The 19,351-nt window shown below is 38.3% G+C and overlaps 1 protein-coding gene across 5 annotated transcripts in view; it reads left to right on the plus strand.

Moving 5' to 3' along the window:
* The window catches only part of ablim3 (actin binding LIM protein family, member 3), a 65,572-nt gene that overhangs the window by 26,215 nt on the left and 20,006 nt on the right, over positions 1-19,351 (plus strand). For all 5 annotated transcript variants that reach the window (XM_028459352.1, XM_028459354.1, XM_028459355.1 and 2 more), the window contains 5 exons: positions 1,737-1,920; positions 7,495-7,610; positions 14,030-14,156; positions 14,280-14,373; positions 17,481-17,568. In XM_028459352.1, the coding sequence (XP_028315153.1) occupies positions 1,737-1,920; positions 7,495-7,610; positions 14,030-14,156; positions 14,280-14,373; positions 17,481-17,568 (609 nt within the window). The remainder of the gene's footprint in view (positions 1-1,736; positions 1,921-7,494; positions 7,611-14,029; positions 14,157-14,279; positions 14,374-17,480; positions 17,569-19,351) is intronic.

Raw genomic sequence — 19,351 nt, forward strand, 5'->3', positions numbered from 1 at the left:
CACTGCTGTCTATGGCTTTAGTGCACTGCTCACCTGTATTTGACGTGTGTTTGTTTCTCCGTGCGCTGATCTGATGTAGACATTAACAGTTCATTAATAAAGCAGGAATACCACTAAAACAAACGTAAATACGTCATTTTTATGAAGATTTCAGTTTCAGGTCGGGCACAGATATAAATACCTACTGTCTGTTGGACCTGTAGAATTCACTTTCGCTTTGTCGGGTTCTGGTCAAAGCTTGATTAAGGTTCACACTATAAATGGTCTGTGTTTAAAAGCAAATCAGCACCACCAAACACCAAAACTAAATATTTGTCTCTCTTTTTCTTTCTCCTAGTCCTCCTTTGCACCTGTTCATTCATTCTCCATTTTTTTTTTTGTTTTTGGTCGACTAAACGCTACGCGTGCCATAGTCTTGGTCGACCAACCATTTCCTTGGTTGACAACAGCCCTAATCTGCACTGTTTTTGGAGACCCTATAGAGCCGTAGGCCTTTATTCTTTATTTGCATCAGTTAGCGATGGCTGCCATGACGCCACCAGGTAACTACAGTACTTAATTTTCCTGTGTCATATGTATTGACTAGTGGACACTGTAGATAACAACCCAGAAGGATGGGCTTTTTGCAATTTAGTCTTAGCTATTACATCGAAACTCAAATCCTAATGGTTTTCCCAAAAATATATTTTTTGTAGCTCACCAGTTACAATTACAGCATTTTTTTTCTGCTAACCTAGTGATACCAGGAGCTTTACCAGTCAGTGGTAATGGTCGACTGCCAGACCCAGGCAGGGGTTTTGCCCCCTTGAGATAATGAATTAGGCAGATGTAGAAGTTTTTTGGTGTGTTGTTCTTTTGTCTTCCCTTCATCCTCTTTTGGACAATACTGATTGTTTGGAGCATGTTTTATCACCAGCTTCGCTGTTACTTGATGGCTTGTTACATGATAATTGGAGCTGTACAGTAATTACAGTGCCAGTGACACAGCAGGGAAGTAATCACTAGGTCAAGAGTGTGATGCTGGAATAGAGTTGGATGTTTATCATTGGGGGAAAATGTGCACATGCATCACGTTTGATCTGTGTGTTTTAAGAGTAAAGCAATGTTTTCAAGTCAGAGGTTACAATAACCATTGATTCCTTTCACAACAACTGTGTGATACCACGCACCTGATACTGGTCTGAGCCACTGATCGATGAAAACGCCCCTTATCCTTACGTTTACCACCACTTGCATACATATTCAGCTATGCACACAATAAACACGTTCCCAAAGTGAGTGGTTTGCATGGAATCCGTGCTTGGACTGCTTGATGTTCTGCTGATGCTGGGAATGTGAGCTTTGCAGAGTTTTTTTTTTTTTTTTTTCCGTCACATTGTTTCAAACAAAAATGTTTTTTCCTCCAATGATTATGTCATTATATTCCCATTGGAGAAAATTGGCTTACCACCGCTACTGAATGGTTCCCGAGCAACCATGTGTAAAAACAAATGTGCTCAGAGAAAAAGTAGCACATAGCCTTTTACCAGGCTGGTAAAAAGGATTGGAAAGGTTTTGAATGCAAAAGGTATAGAAGAGGTGAAAGAAATGAGCATGCTAGAAGTTAATGCTGCTCAGTGCTGTTTTTGTCGGTTTTTGGTGTTAAAATTACTCTAAAAATGCCTGAAATGAAAACAGAATGTCTTAACTTTTGTGGATGTTCCTTTGACACAGTTTATCTGTTGTTCTCTCCACAGTGTGTAACTGTGACCTGGCACGTTCAGGGTTCTTCCAGAAGAAGGGCGAGTACATCTGTACTGCAGACTATCAGCGACTGTACGGCACGCGCTGTGACCGCTGTGACAGCTTCATCACAGGGGAGGTGGTCTCGGCTCTGGGACGCACGTACCACCCCAAGTGTTTTGTCTGCAACATCTGCTGGTATGTCTGCAGCTTGTTGAACCTTAACTGCAAAAAAAAAAAAAAATGATTGTCTTCTACAAACTTCCTTTGAATGTCGAAAGGGTTTAGGTTGGACTCAAATGAACAACTCTGGAGATCTGATTGTTCAACCAACAATGTAGTGATCGCTAACCAACGGTTGGGTCTGAAACCAAGGTCAGAACCAAAGAATGTAACAAAAAGAGCAAATGTAATTAGCAGAGGGGATAACACAACAGAAACAGAGAGAAAACACAATGACTTAAAGTGTGGTCACAAGAATACCAAACAACTTAAATAGGTTCCTTAATTGTTTTTTTTGCAACCTAGCAGAACATTGTAAATCTGATAATTACTTATGTTGTAAACACACCCATCTTTGTCCATCTATGTTTAATTAGGGTAGGATACAACATGCCATAAGTAATAATTTTGATTCTTGCTATTACGTTGTTGAACATGATTCTTCCCTCGGAACAATAGTTCTGTCTGTTTTTTTTTTTTTTTTTACCCATTATTTAGACTCTTGATGTATTGGGTGTCTGGTGATTCCAGTTGATTGGAATTACATTACGAAAGCATCCCATACTGCTCAACACAAGACATTTCAGTTCAGAATTAGTATATTTAGGCTAATCTTTGGTTTTTGCCTAAAGATGATGGATTTTACCTTAACAGAATATATAATGATCTACATAGAAGTGAGTATAAGTGAATTTTAAGATAAAGGAAAGGACTATCACACTGTTCATTGGCCACAACATTAACCTCTTAACGTTCACCGTCCCGAATGCGGGTCAAAATGCACTCACTTATTTTCTCACTTATTCACGCTCTTCAGGGGTCATATGCTTCTCAAATACAGCAGCATATCACAAGTGCCACATACCATTTGAAAGCTCAGAACTGTTTTTTAACCATATAAACCATTCTAAGACACAACCATCACAGCAAACACAGTCAATTATTTTGTCAAACTTGGGGGAAAAATGGTGACATACTGTAAACAAGCCAACACCGCTCACCTTTAAAGTGATGCCATGTCTTACTGAATGCATAGATTCCATCAAAAGTGGTTTCAAAAATTTCCCAAGACATTAAAAAATCCCATTAATCCCAGCATTTAGTTCAAAACACATTAAAACTGCTGTAAAAAATTAAATTGTCCTGTTTACAAGAAGAAAGCAGTTCCGCCCTGATTTCTTCTTACTTTTTTATTTTTTTCGCTTTGTGAGGCTGACCATGTCATTACAAATCGTCATTTTTAGATTAATCTATAAATCACTAAATTGAAAAGCAGTATTTTTACAAATATCCACAAAATTGTGAAATACAACAAACTCTTAAAGGAGCATAGGGCAGGATTTGAGAAAAAAATAAACATTAATTTGAAGTTTTTTTTAATGCTAATGGGTGATGAAGCGCTCTAAACCAAAGAGATAGAGCCCACACATTTTTTTACCTATTGTTTTGAAAAGATTGTGTGATACATTAGTACTGCTGTTACGGTTACGAACAGCAGTACAGTTCTGCTGACGGTGACGTCAAATGATGCTGGTGCACGTTCTCAAGGGCTTGGAGAAGAGGCGTCCCAATAACCCGGAAATAAAAACAAATGAGAGGAAGACGGCTTGGAGACTGAAAGAAGCCAAGCGCAGTGGACTAAACTACTGTTTGGTTGGAGACGTGCACTGTTCTTGCAGTGAACAGTCAATGAAATGCGAGTAAATAAATAACCCTGTCACATGTTGGAGTGTGGATCGTGCCGCATTTTCCGAATCCAACCTGACAGTAAAAACCTCATTTTTTTCTCCAAGAAATGACATATGTACATTTGGGAAGCACCGATTTTATTAACAAACAACTGTTAATGTCAACATTAGATCGGCGCACGGGTAACAAGCGAAAGTGAAACACAAACAAGAGACACGCAAGAAATCCATTAGATCTATTTACATAATCCATCTATCAAAGATAAAGATAATCCATATTATTGTGCCATCAACGGTGTATTCCTTTCAAAATTGTCCTCTGCTCCATTTTCTTTCCCCACGGATCACAGCTCTCACTCATTCTTCAGGGCTACATCAGCTGTGGCTGCTACTGCACTCACATCAGAACCTGACCACCAGTTCTAAATATCTGTCCAAACTCCACCCGTCCCGTCAGGGTTCAGTCTGGTAACCATCCTCCATCCACATTATTAGCTGTGCTCTGGTGATAAACAAACAGTTGATGCGCGTTACACTATTACTACTACACGATTTCTAGATCCTGCCCTATGCTCCTTTAAATATCTTAAACACAACGCTAATGCTAAATTTGTCTGCATGTGCAAATCCTTCTTCGACCCACTTATCTGTGCAACTGTTCTGTGAGGATACATTAGTAGTCTGGTAACAACTCATGGAAAACAAAGAGCACAAAAATTCAATTTCAACGGTAACTAAAACGACTTTACTGCTTTCTGGCTCATGGCCTGGTGATCCAACGTCATGCCGAGTTGAATTTCATTTTAATTATTATGTTATTGACATTTAGTTAGAGAGAGCCGGTGAGTGTCTGAGGATAGATCTCAAGTAGTCCATCTTTTCAGTCAATACACAATTCCAACTGAAGAAGTGAACTGTGGTGTCACGCTGTTACTGTGAGTAAAAAGTAGGCCATTTTAAAAAAATGTTTTTATCTGACTTAGATCTGGGGTTTTGTGGTAAGAAGGATCATAATTATCACTGACTGCTTTTTTCCGTCTTTACCGTGAGGTTTCTCAACTCTCGCGTCTGTAAAAGAAAAAAGAAAAAACATTGCATACATCCCTTTGTGTTAAGGTTTACATGCAATAGATGTTCAGTAGTAAAACCATTGCTGTTATTGGGAAACTCATAACAAAATACCATTGGACAAAATCCAAACCCCTTATTAGAAAAGTGGACACAATCCTAATTTTATTTTTTTTTGTATTTTTTTCCTATTTATAAAATGCCTTACCATAAAAGGGATATTGTCAATTGGAATGTCATTAGTATTGTTGGGAATGTGCTTGAAATTGGCAAGTAAACAAAATAAAATAAACTAGCAAAAGGCCTAAGCAGTGTCAATGGCGTTTAGCATGCACGTACGTGTGTGAGTCAATGAGAAGAGACGGCGTGAAGCTGAAAGGTGAATCTCTTCAGTCGTGCTCCGTCTGTGCCTTGTCAGCCTGCTCACTGCTCCCAACTTTACATCTTTTCTGCCTGCGCGTCTCTTCATTCATCTTCCTTTTATTCTTCTTATTATTGCTGTGCTCCTAATCATCATTCACATCATCTTTCCCGTCGTTTTGTTTTCTATTTGTCATCCTGGCCTCAGCGCTAATCAGGGTTGAATGCTTATTTTCCCCCTGTCCTTGCTTTACAGAGGAATATAGCGGCAGTGATCAACCCCTGAGGAGATCTCATTAAAGCCTGAAACAGCTTTACTTATCAGAAAGAAAGCATGCATAAAATATGTACGCAGTACATTTTGAAAGTGCTGAAAAGGCTGACAAGGCAAAATGTCTCAAGTGAGTGACAGCAACACACGTGTACAGGCAAGGTTAATGTTAGGCAGATTTTTGGTAATAATTCAACTCTGCAGTACGAGTGTGATGATATCTCGATATGCCGATATATTGCGATATTTTTTTGCACAATCAGTTATCGATATGCTCGCGCTAAGTATCCTTTTTTTTTTTTTTTTTTTGTCAAAACCTTTTCTGCTTTGTCACTAAAATGTGCAGGTACGTCTTCACAGACATTTTGTCACTGGTAAGAAAGACCCTATTTTTTGTTTACAGAAAGCACTATTGGAGATACTTATTCATTTCCATTGGTATGTTGACACTGCTTACTCACTTAATCTTTTTTCTTTTCTTATTATGTCATAGATTATCGTAGATTGATTTCTGACCAATATATTGATAATCGCAGTATTGTCATATCGTGAGACAATCATCATCGTGAGCTTTGTATCACGTAGCGTATCGTACCGTGAGGTACTCAGAGGTTCCCACCCCTACTCTACAGTACACTTTGGCTGATATGTTGGGGGCATTTTCACTATTCAAGAAACAGTGCAAGCATCATTTACTAGATTTATGTAAGTACACCACATAATAACGCATCTACAATTAAAAAAAGAAACAAAAAAACACACAAAAAAAACCCCACAGAACACCATAAAACAGTAACAAAGGATTTTTGTTAAGTTGGTTTTTAAATTGCTTTTTCCCAATGTCGTCTTTACTTATTTGTGTATTTCTTTTCCGAGGTTTGTTGGTACGTATAATCTGTGAAATAACACACTGCCTCTGACAATATATGTTGTTCAGTGCTGCTGTACGCTGACAGTTAGTTCTGTTTAAGACTTAAGCTTCCCTCTGGGTCTTGGCTGAGGCTGCAACAGCGGCGGGGGAGTAAAAGGATTACTCCTCTGAACAGGCTTCCCTAAGCTTTTTAGCTCCCCATTCATTCATTCATTCATTCATTCATTCATTCATTCATTCATTCATTCATTCATTCATACATGCATCTACTTCAGTCATAAAGCAATCAATCTGTCTCCATTCAAGAAAGAATGAGAGAACAGGCAATCAAAGGTGACTGATCTTTTTCAACTACTTCCTTAGCTTTTAATCCACGTAATTAGCTTGTCTTGTAGGTACGGTGTACATTTTAGGACATCCTCAGGTCTCAGAGTGAGGTATCAGGTATCAGGAAAACCTGTCATTGGTCAAACCACAGTCAAATCTAAAGCCCTCACTTAAAAATAAAAATCATCAGACTCGGCTGCCTTAGGCCTCAAAAAAACATGACATGACGTTGTATTTTGAAGAAACCGGAAACACACATGACGTCATCAATATGTGCTCCTTCGGATACGAGAGTAATTTGAAAGATGTTATTTTATTTACGTATTTTTAAAGGTTAAGCTATATCAATGTTTCATTTAACTATGTATTTTTTGATGAAACAATACATTAATATATCGTAAATCTAAAAAAAAGAAAAGAAAAGAACGGCTTTTCAATTTACTTTGGCATGTGTACTTTTGGTTCCTTCACAATAAAATGCCATGTCGTGTTTTAAGGCCCGAGGCTGTTGAGTCTAATTACTTTTATTTTGAAGCCTGAGTACGTGCCATTTGACGGAGGTTTTGCTGAGTCATAATTGGTCTGACAAATGACATAATAAGGTGTCCGGTATCAGGAAAACCTCTGAGACCTTAAGATGTCCTAAAATGTACACCGTGTGAAATATTTTTTTTCATTCCACAAAAACAACAACAGTAACCTAGTCGGATTGCTTGTGTTGAGTGAATTTTGGAGCAAAAAGAGTGTCAGGTTTTTTTCTTTGTACAGGCCCAGAGGAGCTCCCTATCATCACCTTTTAAATCAACGCTGCTGGGAGCTCCTGTTGAAATGAAAGTCCTATTAACCTATCATCAAAACAGTTTTTATTTTCACATGGATGATATATCTGTGCTTCTAATCTTCTGTTTTGTTCTTCTCTAAATGCAGTGTTTGGATTAATTTTTTATTTATGTTTTTTTAACCAGTAAACCCTTTCCAATCGGAGACAGAGTGACATTCAGTGGAAAGAACTGTGTGTGCCAGCAGTGCTCCCTCACACTTGTTAAGTCAAATGAACCGATCAAGATCCACGGGCCCAGCCGTAAGTCAAGCCACTGTCTTGCTTCGTCTGTTTTTCTTTTGCTCCACCAGGCTGTGAACTGTTTGCAGAGTCAAACGCAACATGTTCATAAAGCCCATTTACTCCATTTAGATAATTGAGACCAGTTACAGTATATGAACTGATGTGTTGATTTGCCAGCACAGAATTATACAATAAACAGACACATCAATCAGGGGGTAAAGGTTAATATGCTTCCAAAGTGTGTGTTCAAACACATTTGAGAGGGAAATGTACTTTATTCCTAAAGAAACAGGCTGAAAATGATGGCTGTACAAAGTACCAGTGAGTTTAAATCCTTGTAAAATGTGCCATAAACTAGAGGCAGCGGGCTGATGCTCAGTGACTGTGCACAGGAACAACAGATGGTGGAGGGGCAGTGAAGAACTGTCCTCTTTAAATCACTACATTCAAGAGAACAACATCTAAATGATCCCCTCGGTGCACGTTGATCATCGCTCTGTCTTATAAGGATGCTGTGTGGAAGACAAGATACTAAATGTATTCCAGTGACTGGTCCGGCTGGAGGTTCTTGACCGTGATGAATTATCTGTTTGTGAATTTAAACATTTTCTCACACATTCAGTGTTTTTTTGTGGTAGGAAAATTAACATTTTAAGGTTCAATAACTGCAATAGTCAATACAGCAACTAGCTCTGCCCAAGGTTGGATACTTCATTGGCTTTGACTTTAGACATAATTCATGTATATTTTTATAATACATAATTTTTTATACAGATTTGAACAGGGGTTGAGATTCTGCAGCAAAAGCCAAATTTGGATGAATTCATTTAATTCACTAAATCAATAAACAAAAACTGAGAATTTACTACAGCATGAGGTCAACTTTGTAGTCTAGAGATTGGTTTGTGTCTTTACTAATAATTTACTGATATTTTCACCACCGTTTATTGATTTTTTTGTTTGCCTGTTAGGAAATAACAGGCAAACAAAAAGGCCAAATAATGGTAGATTCCTTTACATTTTTGAAGGTATCCAGATCAATATGCTGACTCTGGATTATTTGTAAAATAAAACACTTAAAAATTCATAAATGGCCGCATCGGTGGAGACGGTGGAGACGCTGCTCCTCAGTGGCCTTCAGAGAAAGACATTTTACCACTAAACGCCAACAAAGAAATTACCAAACTACGGTAAGAGATTTGTCGCCTTTCTAACAAGCTTAAAAAGAAGGATGAACTACTCACCAAGTATATGGACACGATCGTACAACAGTCAATAGCGCTGTCGTCCTTTCTCCCTAGTACTCTGACAACAATACAGTTCCCTGGGAGAATCCAGGTTCAAGACTGTCCTGTTCCACACCACGCCTGCCATCGTGAGCCGAAGTTGTTATCTGCGGACGAGGGAAAAACACGGAAAATGGCGTCCCCCCTCCGCTTACTCTCCATAATCACTTTGAAGCCCTCTCATACGAAAATGGACACAAACGCAGCCCAATTAAGCCAACTGAAACCACCGCCAGGAAAACCTCCTCCACCACCGCTTGGATTATTTTCCCATTGGTCAAAATCCTCAAGTCGAAAACACCTCAAAGCAGCAGTCCAGAGACACTCTAGCTCAATGCGCACAGCCATTGACAAACACCGCTTCAACGCCAACCGGAGCCAATAACGGAAACTTTCCCGCAGCCTTCAGCAACCCGATCGCCAACAGACATTCTCGCACAGCTGCTCCAATGCCAGTCAACCCCAATGACGGCGGCTCCACAACAGCCAGTTGTATTCCGCCCGCTACCGGGCGCTCCCGGTCAGTGTAACAAGCCCACACACATTCCTAGCACTCTTTTTCTTCCAACCACACTCATTATTGGTGATTCAATAACTAGTAACATTTGATTATTTAATGCCATCACACACTGTATTCCAGGTGCTACAGTTCACACTATTTTAAACACACTTAATCAAATGCTCCAGCAACTGTTCCCAAAAAAGTGATGCATGTAGGACGAATGATACCACTCGACATGAGTTGATGTGGACCATGAATGAGTTGAACCTTCTCTTTAACGTTCTAAAGATGTGGGAAATTAATATTCATCTCTGGTCCTCTTCCTACACTAAATAGAGGTACAGAACACTTTAGCCGCTTCCTACAGCAGCACAACTTCTTACAATCCAGCTGCAAACTCCATAATTTCACATTTATTGATAATTTCGACCTTTTTTGGAAATGTGCTGATCTATTCAAAAAAAGATGGTTTCCATCCTAATTTACATGGAAATCACTTTGTGAGCAACTCTACACAAACAGGCTGATTTGCAGCCTTCTTATGCATATTCATGAGTGGGCGTGGCAATAGACGGGACACTGGCTTCCTCCTCCCCGCACGGTGACGTAGTGCCAGAAGACGGCCCGCCATCCTCCCACCCACTCCATAGCCGAGCTCATGCTGCTTTATAAACACGAGATAGAGCGTGGAGGCTGGGCGTTCGCCGGTACATACATAGGCTGTAGAAAATACATACATAGCACCTGGCGAAGGACGCTAAAATGCTCACTTTTGTGGGCGTGTCTGTTTACATGTCAATTACGGCAGAGAGCTTCCTGGAGGCATTGCTTCTCCAGCTCAGTGCTGTGTCAAATTCGTCACCAAAGTGGGAACATGTCATCAAATTGGAGCGAGGTGTTTGAGCTCCCCCTTTAGTAAGAAAGGAGCAAATCACCCTCTAACTAACGATTGAGGGAATTAATGAAAAAACACAATGGTCATGTGTATGAAGCTCATATAGCACTTTGATGATGTTTAAAGCACAGAAAAGTAGATTTAGCGTAACATGGGCCCTTAAATGAAGCCAGCCCTTCCAGCTATGATAACCACTATATTCCCCATGAAGGCAGTCAGGGAGGGGGAGTGGCAGCAGTTTTTCACTCTAGCTTATCAGTCACCCAAAAAAACAAACTTTACTGTAATTTATTTGAAAGCCTTTCTCTTGAAATTTTTAATACAAAAAAATTAATACAAAAACCCATATTACTTGTTATAGTTTACCGTCCTCCTGGTCCATATTTTGAGTTTCTTTCTGAATTCTCTGACTTTCTCACTGATCTGGCGTTGCGCACTGATAAAGCTATCATAGTAGGTGGCTTTGACATTAATTATTTGCCTCACTATTAGATTCAATCGGCTTCACACAAAATGTAATCAAACCAACTCATTATCTTCATCATGCCCTGGACCGTGTTCTAACATATGGTTTAGATATTGATCACTTCACAATATATCCTCAAAATCCTATTCTTTCAGATCATTTTTTGTTATCCTTTGAATTCAGAAGATCAGTTTGCTTAAACTATGAGAGAAGAGTACACTATAGTCCATTTATAGTAGTCCATTTATAGTAGATCACTGTCTGAAAAAATTGTAACAAGATTTGAATATTTAGTTCCATCACTGATTACCTCTGATTACCTCCATATGATACCTCAACAGAGAGTAGCTATCAATGTCTTACTTAGAATCGGTTGAAGGTATGGTTTGATGGTTTAAGTCCGGATTTTTTTCTCTTCTTCTCTTCTTCATGCCGTCTAAAAAACAGCAGAGGTTTCTTTCTTATTATTATTAATTTTATATTGTGATCGCGTTTTGAGATGACTTTGTTGTAATTATTGCTATATAAATAAAGTTGAATTGAATTGAATTGAATAACTAAATAACCAATCTTGTGTTGGTTCCTCAATTACCCTACAGAGTTTCTTCCAGATCAGATAAGGATTGCTCATGTCATCGCAATTTAAAAAATAAATACATTTGGCTGCCCATACATTTCAACCGACTATATTGTTATTAATGAGGATAGAAATGTATTCCACCTTTAAAGTACAAATGATCATATACTATGGTCAGGATCACTGATCCAGAAAACTGCCAGTATCTGGCAAAGAGGATATTTGCTGCTTGGTGCATGTTTGAGCTCTGTGAGTGCTCTTGTTTATAATATGCAATGCAAAGAACATGCCTTGAAAATAACACCAAGACATCATTCAATAATGCAGTTCCCTTCATCTTTTGGCAGCCAAAATCCTGAAGTGTTTCCATCATTCAGTTGGAGGTTGACATTTCATTCCCTTAACTTTCCCTTGCCGATCTGGAACAATGTGTTCCAACGTCTTTATTTCACAGAGATGAATCAAAGTGATGAAACTTTGCCCCTTTTACATAATTTACTTCTTCATGTGCCAAAGTACAGAGAACAAGACAATGTCATTTGTGAATAATCAGAATAAAATATGACTCGCTAAAAGTTATCCTTAGCTCACCTTCAGAGACCCTGATCTTCTTAGTCAATTTAATGCCAACTTTAAAGAGTAACTAAACCCCAAAACCACTTTTTTATGCTGAAAACAAATGTATTTTGGTATGAAATTGTTGTTGATTGATCCTAGTCCAACTCTTAACATTTCAGTCGAAGTATTAAAATGTGGCGTATTTTGTTGTAAAAATGCAAGAGTGACTGCCATCTATGGGTTGAAACCCGCCTATTACAATCAGTCAAATTTTAATGGTGGTTTGTGACGTTTTGGTGGCTTCTTATGTCACGAACGACCAATGTTGGCCTCGCCCCTATAAATGCCAGCACTTGTGTAATCTGCAATCTGTGGCGAGTAGGTTTGATTGAGAAAATAGTGACTAGATAGCTATAGTGAGGATTGATTAGGTGGTAGTTAGCATACCATAAATGTTCTTTGGAGATGTTATAGTATAGACTGGGCGTGTCTTAACAGCTCAAGAAGCCCCACCCATAAACAAGGCCTTTTTGAAGTTCCCCCCTAGTGACACATCAGTGAAAACATGGGGTTTTAGTTACTCTTTAACAATACAGAACGAAATAATCCACCACATCACATGTTTATGTAATTCTCGGTAAAGTTTGATGCAACCCCATCACAGAATGATTTGAAGACGAAAACTATTTTTTTTAATCTCGCTTTGCAGAAAATATAGTTTTTAAAGTAGATCTGTAATCCAAAATATTAAAAAAATTCTTTTTTTTCACTAGCTGTCCTTTAAAATCCCAGCATTATTAACTGTAAAGGGCAGTTCAGATTTATCTGGGCTGCGGATTCACTGCAACTTTTAACAGCAGAACAGTATGTCTTCACTGACAAGCCTCAGCTGACTAGTGCACTTCTGTCAGGGACATCCAAAGATTGATACTTACATATATATCATTTGAGGTGGGCTTTTATCAAACCTGCTGAACTAAAAATGCATAGAAGTGGGTTTTTTTTACCTCATTCTGATATCACGGGGAATACCTGGAACACACTAGAAACTTTTGTTGTTGATGTCAAATCACCGCCCTCCTTGTTTGGCAAAAAACACGAAAAGTCAAGGTAAGAATGAAGTAAAAACACTTCAATGCATCCGTTTACGGGACTCCACATTCCACAATGTAATGCACAAAATACCAATAAAAGAGTGTTTCTGGTGGAGACCAAAAAAAACCTTTCAGCCAGCATTTTCAAACTTGTTCCTTTTGTTTGAAGTAAATGATGTCAGATCTATGAAACCCTCACTACAATTTTATCTAATAAATAATAATTGTGGGTGGCAGCTTTATATAAATAAATAAATTCAAACATCTTAACTGTGCCTTACATCTAAGTCTTAACTGATGTCACATGATAATTGCACTTTGGCAAAGGCAGCAATGTTTATGAAAAGCTTTTATTTTGTAGGTTATTACTGATACAGCATTGTGCCTTTTATTCAGCCTGTAGGTGAATATCGTGCTCTGTAGGGCCATCACTAAAACTGTCTGTTCTATCATGTGTGAGCAAACACTGACTGTTTGAGAATGAGGTTTTTGCACTTTTACACAGCTCCTCTGTTTTTTGCAATGTAGTCAGAGAAGATTGCATGCATGTTTTTTTATTGATAAATAGATATTGAAAGTTGATTTTGTCAAGGATTGCCATCCACATGAGAGCAACTGTTGCTTTGCCCTAAAGCATAAGTGTCAAACTCAAGGCTCGGGGGCCAAATCCGGCCCTTCAGACAATCTGATTCGGCCTGCAGGACAAAGCAAAAGTTCCAGAGAAAACATTAATTATTATGTAAATTACCAAATAATTCAGTTGAAAATTTTCATTGAAAGAACTCCAGAAATTACATGAAAATTGATCAAAAAATCTAAATTTATAAGACGTTATTGCTAAGATATTGTTGAGGCTTTCCATGATTTATGTCTAATGTATAACGGGAAGTGCAAACTTGGGCACATTAATGTTGAAATTGTTTGTTTTCCTGCTTAAAACCTGTGGCTCTTGTGATCAAACTGAGCCGTTTTTGGCCCTTGAACTAAAATGAGTTTGACACCCAATCAATGATAACATGTACATTGATATATGATGGTTGTATGTTATTGTTTCTGCAGACTGTGCAGGTTGTGGGGATGAGATCAAACAAGGTCAGTCTCTTCTGGCACTAGAGAAGCAGTGGCACGTCAGCTGCTTCAGATGTCGGACCTGCAACATGGTCCTCACAGGGGAGTACATCAGCAAGTGAGTTAGCTATCACAACAACCCAACCAAGGGAGGCTTAAAATATTTTTCTTATTTTATATCCCGACACAAGTTGATCTGTTTATCCTAACTTAGCAGCTTTGATGATATTTTCCATTGCAGGGATGGCGTGTCGTACTGTGAAGCCGATTACCACGCACAGTACGGAGTCAAATGTGAGACCTGCAGTCGATACATCAGCGGTCGGGTTCTGGAGGTAAGATTTCAACAGGAGATGATGTGGCATAAACACAAAGATGTATTAAATCGTACATACCTTAGGTGACTGAGTGCAATCTGCATCATCAGAGGTGAGCTGTAGCATATTTTCTACTCTTAAGTCCTCCCTGCGCAAGACGTAAACAACTTAAGATCAAGAAGTTAGCACATGAAATGTAGAGGAGTGCAAAAAGTCAGATGTAGAGAGGCGAGAGCGAGAATGTTGAAAGAAAATAAATTGCGCAGAAGAAGATATTGAAATGGAAGAAATAATAACAAAGATAAAGACTGCAGGGCAGAGACGGGTAATAGGAACATATTAAAGTACTAAACTGTAAATTAAATGTTTAGACAAAGACAAATCCTATTCTGTTGAATACATGCATTAACACACACTGACTGACACACAAGGGGACGCTTGTTGTCCCTGTGTTCCTTTGCCTGTCAGAATAGCTGATGTTAAGTGCTTTGTTCCTCACCATCAGTCACTGAACTATTCATAGACATAAGGACGTGTCAGCCTGAGTCTCTCCCTCGCTCTTACTTTCTCCCACATCAATGCTCTTTCGCTCTCTACAATTAATGCTGTTTGTATTCATTTAGTTTTTTAATGCGATAAAAAACCCTAACTTTTATTATAGTTTTTGTCATTTTTTGAAATCAGAATAACCTGCCTATTTATTTGCTCTTTGCGAAAAACTACATTACTATTTGTGTTTGTTTTTTTTTATTTATGTTCAGATTTTCTACCCCTTTTTAACATTAAGTTATTTAAAAAATGCTTTTTCGTTTTAATTTCAGTGTTTTTGTAATATTAATTCATATCCACATGCAGTATGTTGAAATATTTCCGCAAAGTTAAAACAATTGTTCATAATTAATTATTCAATCCTAGGGATTTGAGAGGTGATAATAAACCACCCGCACATTTGTTGAGGTGTGAATTCTGATTGTTGTTCCTGTTGGTGATTCAGCTTGTTTTACAAAGCGCGTCTATTGATTAACTTTAGCCAAGAGTCCTTTTAAGTTTAATGAGTACTTCTCGTGAAAAAGACAGCGAAAGAGTAGAAGTGAAAGGCATAAAAATTTACTTTCCTTGGTTTCCTTTTATTTCTAAGTTCATTAATAATTTTAACAGCCTGTTATTGCCACAGGAGAAACTTTACGCCCCATTAAAATGGTAAAAGTAGTTGCTAAACTGAAAACGTATATAACCCCAGATGGTAAGCACTCCACTGCTGGGAACCCAGGAGACGGAAATGCTACATCCTCTGCTGGTTTTCGTTTCATGGTAACCTGAGCGTGGTTTGTCCTGGTTAAAGATGCAGCTCAGATACATTTTGGAGCCAGACTGCTCACCATAAGCTCTTTTTATGGGAGCTGATTTGTTTGAAAGCTTCTGATTTCCTGCAGATCAAGATAATAATCGCCAAAGTTAGTGCAGCGTAAAATGACATAATACCCCACCACACTCAACTGGATTCATGCTGGGTGTGTGTTTGGCTGACACAGTTCAAGTCTCGCCCTTCAGCGGTGATTCTATTAATAGCGAATGTCTAATGGTATGTAAACAAAGGCAGAGGTGACAGGACGGGCCACGCCTCAGACAGCAGCCATGCTGTGAACACCCTGACTCAGTTGTGCTGTGTGTTTGAACGAGCTCCCATGGGGTGCTCTGAATGTGTGTGTGTCCTTCACTTATAACCTCAACCTCTCACACACACACATGCACACACTACAACTGTGTGGTTGTTCTGGGAAGAAGAAAAACCTGGCTATTATAATAATAAAAATAAATAAGTAAGCAGAGATGCCTCCATGTATTTGCAGATCTAACACCTACTTGAAACATCAGGAGGTCATTGTACAATTTCTGCAGGTCTTAGAGGGAGCCCTACGTTCAACACTTTTAAAATCAGATTGAAAACTCTACTTTTTGCAACATTTTATGGTTAGATGTCGATGGCTGCTTTCAGTGTGTGTTGTGGGATCTACTTTATGTGGATCATTTTTATGTACACGTTGAGCTTTTATTCTGAATTTGTATCTTGTGTTTATAATTTGCAAGTGATCGGTGAGATGACTTGTTTTTGATGTGAAGCACATCGTGTTGCCTCGGGCATGAAATGTGCTGTATAAATAAACCCGCGCTCTATCAGCACAGACTTACGAAAACGGCCGATCGGATTCGTACGTCTCCACGGAGAGACTGTTCCAAAACGAAAACGGTTTTTGGAAGTTATGTTGGTCAGTCTGTCTATGTGCATGTCTGTTTGTGTACACGATCGTACACTGATGACATCACTGTTAATGACATCATCAGTGTTGTACTGTAAAACAATGTTTAAACAGGAGTTCCACAGTGTGGATGGGAAAATTAATGGGCTATATATATATTTTTATTTTTTTATTTTTTTATTTTGGTAGCCAGAACACCGAAAACCGTTTTTGTTTTCCGAAAGTAATAAAGTTTTATTTGATTTGACTTCATTGTGTTTATGTGCTGTTTGTTCCAATGAACAAAAATGGTGGGAGAAATTTTTTTCATTTTGATGTTGACATATGTTTAATTGCTCTTTTCTCGGGATGTGAGATAAAACTCATACTGGGCTTAACCTTAGACACGTTAATCCCAAATACCTGTTTTAGGTACTACCATTCGCTCATTCCCCCTGTTCACAGCCACCACCATTATAGCTAAGCTTCACACTTGTCACCATACTGGCTGGATTACACAACATAATAAGCACAATATATTCTACAACCTCACATCTCACCCTCACTGCAAAACAGTCTATTCTTCCCCACCTTTTCTATTTCCTGCCTTGAGTCTCTTCTCCCTGCTCCCTTCCCCCTCCCCCTCCACTTAGGTGTAACACTGCTCTCCCTTTTTATATCCTCCCTATAATAAAAGATTTCTTACCCTTCCTTAGGGAGGGCTGGTGATGGTCACAATTAAGCAATAAAATAAATCAATGTATTTTATTGCAATAACAAAATATGCATTGCTGTCTCATAATGATTGCACTTCCTGTGGTGTTGACCTTTGACAGCATGTGCAGACAAGTAAAAAAAAAAAAAAGAATTGCTCTTTTCTCTCTGCAGGCAGGAGGGAAGCACTACCACCCAACATGTGCTCGATGTGCACGCTGTAACCTGATGTTCAAAGAAGGGGAGGAAATGTATCTGACAGGTACAATCTAATGCACATCCACCCAACCTGTAAACCAGCAGCTCCCATTCTTTTAGCCACATTATCACACCCATCCAACATCTCCAAACTGTCTCGTTGTTGCCCAACTGTGCTATCTACTGCCATCTATTGAGAGTGAGGAGTCTTTAGTGCCACTGTACAATGAATTACCATTACAGCAGTGTGTGAAAGTCAGTTTAGAATTTCCCAAACTTCTTCCATACAAACAAATACACGTACTGAACTGCAAAATGATGATAGTAACACAAAATAGTTCGTTTTTAAGAAACTATAAGTTAACTTGATTTAAAATTGTATTATCCTTTTATGATACTGCTCCTATGATGTAAATGCACCCATGTTTTATTATTTTTTTATGATGTGTTAATTTCTCCACTGCTCTGTATAGCACTTTGTGATTTTATCTGCATAAAGCGCTTCATGAATAAATTACTTACTTACTTACTAGTAAATGATTAAAAAAAGAATAGTCTTACTGCTTAAATTCAGAAAACAACTACTGTTAATAAAACTGACACAATAAATACCCAACAACAATATCCAGGGGTGATTAAAACAACAACGTTAGCTCAGAAAGCTGCAGGCATGCACTGAATAAAACGAGGTACGTTATTGTTGTGAAATATTTGGATATTTGTTTATATTTGAAGAACTTGATATATCACTGTGATTTTTGAAGATTATTGCTCATGATTTTGAGATAGTATAAACCTACCAATATTATCGGCCCATATTTGCCATAAAATGTAATATCGGTCGACATCTGTATCAGTTTTTTCCACCGATATTAATAAATTAATTAAACATGAATATGGCACTTTTTCTGTTACTAAAGTTGAACAAGTATTATTATTTACAATACAATTAAAAGGTAGATATAAGTTGTAGTGACATGGATTATTCTTACTGCTCCTTTCTACTCCTAATTATTTACGTCATGTAAAAATGTATGAGAGCAGCATTAATTTCACCCAATTTCCCCTCAGGGATCAATGGTTTACTGAATCTGAGCAGGTATTCATTTAAATTAACCTAATTTAAAGTATCCTGATGACATCATTCTAGACCGTAATGATTACACAAAAACGGACAGAGTTTTACAGGCACAGCAAAGTTAAGCGGGCACTGGTGGCTCTGTATTTAGGAGTCTGTGATGATTTGCCTAATTTTTTGACAGTTTAGAAGATGGACAGGAGATGGGAGGGCGGTGCCCCTAATGAGCGCTACCCGGAACATTTCCCCATAAAAAAACGTTCATTGCCTCACGGTGACGGCGTTTCATGTTGATTCTGTCCATTTTTGCATTTAACCGTTTTAATTGGTCGATTCCGTGATTCCATTCGCGATTCTGTTATTGCTGATTTTATAGGACACTAAACTTGTAATTCCCATGAAGGTATATACTGAAGATCGTGACCTAAAGTTAGGTGGTAGTGTAGTGTTCGACAATATCGGCATATCAGATATTGGCAAAAAAAAAAAGAAAAAGCTGATATACTGTTTCATTTGAATCTAATTTGCTACTTCCAGCAAATTGTTACAAAATTGCTGCAAATTCCTGAGAAAGCTGTCATTATTTTGGCCCAAAGATCACCAAATTATTGTTGCAGGATCCTTGTGGCACTGACGCTCATTGATAATTATAACCTCTGCTAAGCAGGTCATATTTTCACCTGCTTTATTTATTTGTCAAGGAAGATTCCATTAAATTTTAGAGGGGATCCGGGTCAATGGACTGATTCTGGTTCAGTTGCAAAAACAA

The sequence above is a fragment of the Gouania willdenowi genome, chromosome 10 (assembly GCF_900634775.1).
Source record: "Gouania willdenowi chromosome 10, fGouWil2.1, whole genome shotgun sequence".
NCBI classification, from domain to species: domain Eukaryota; kingdom Metazoa; phylum Chordata; class Actinopteri; order Blenniiformes; family Gobiesocidae; genus Gouania; species Gouania willdenowi.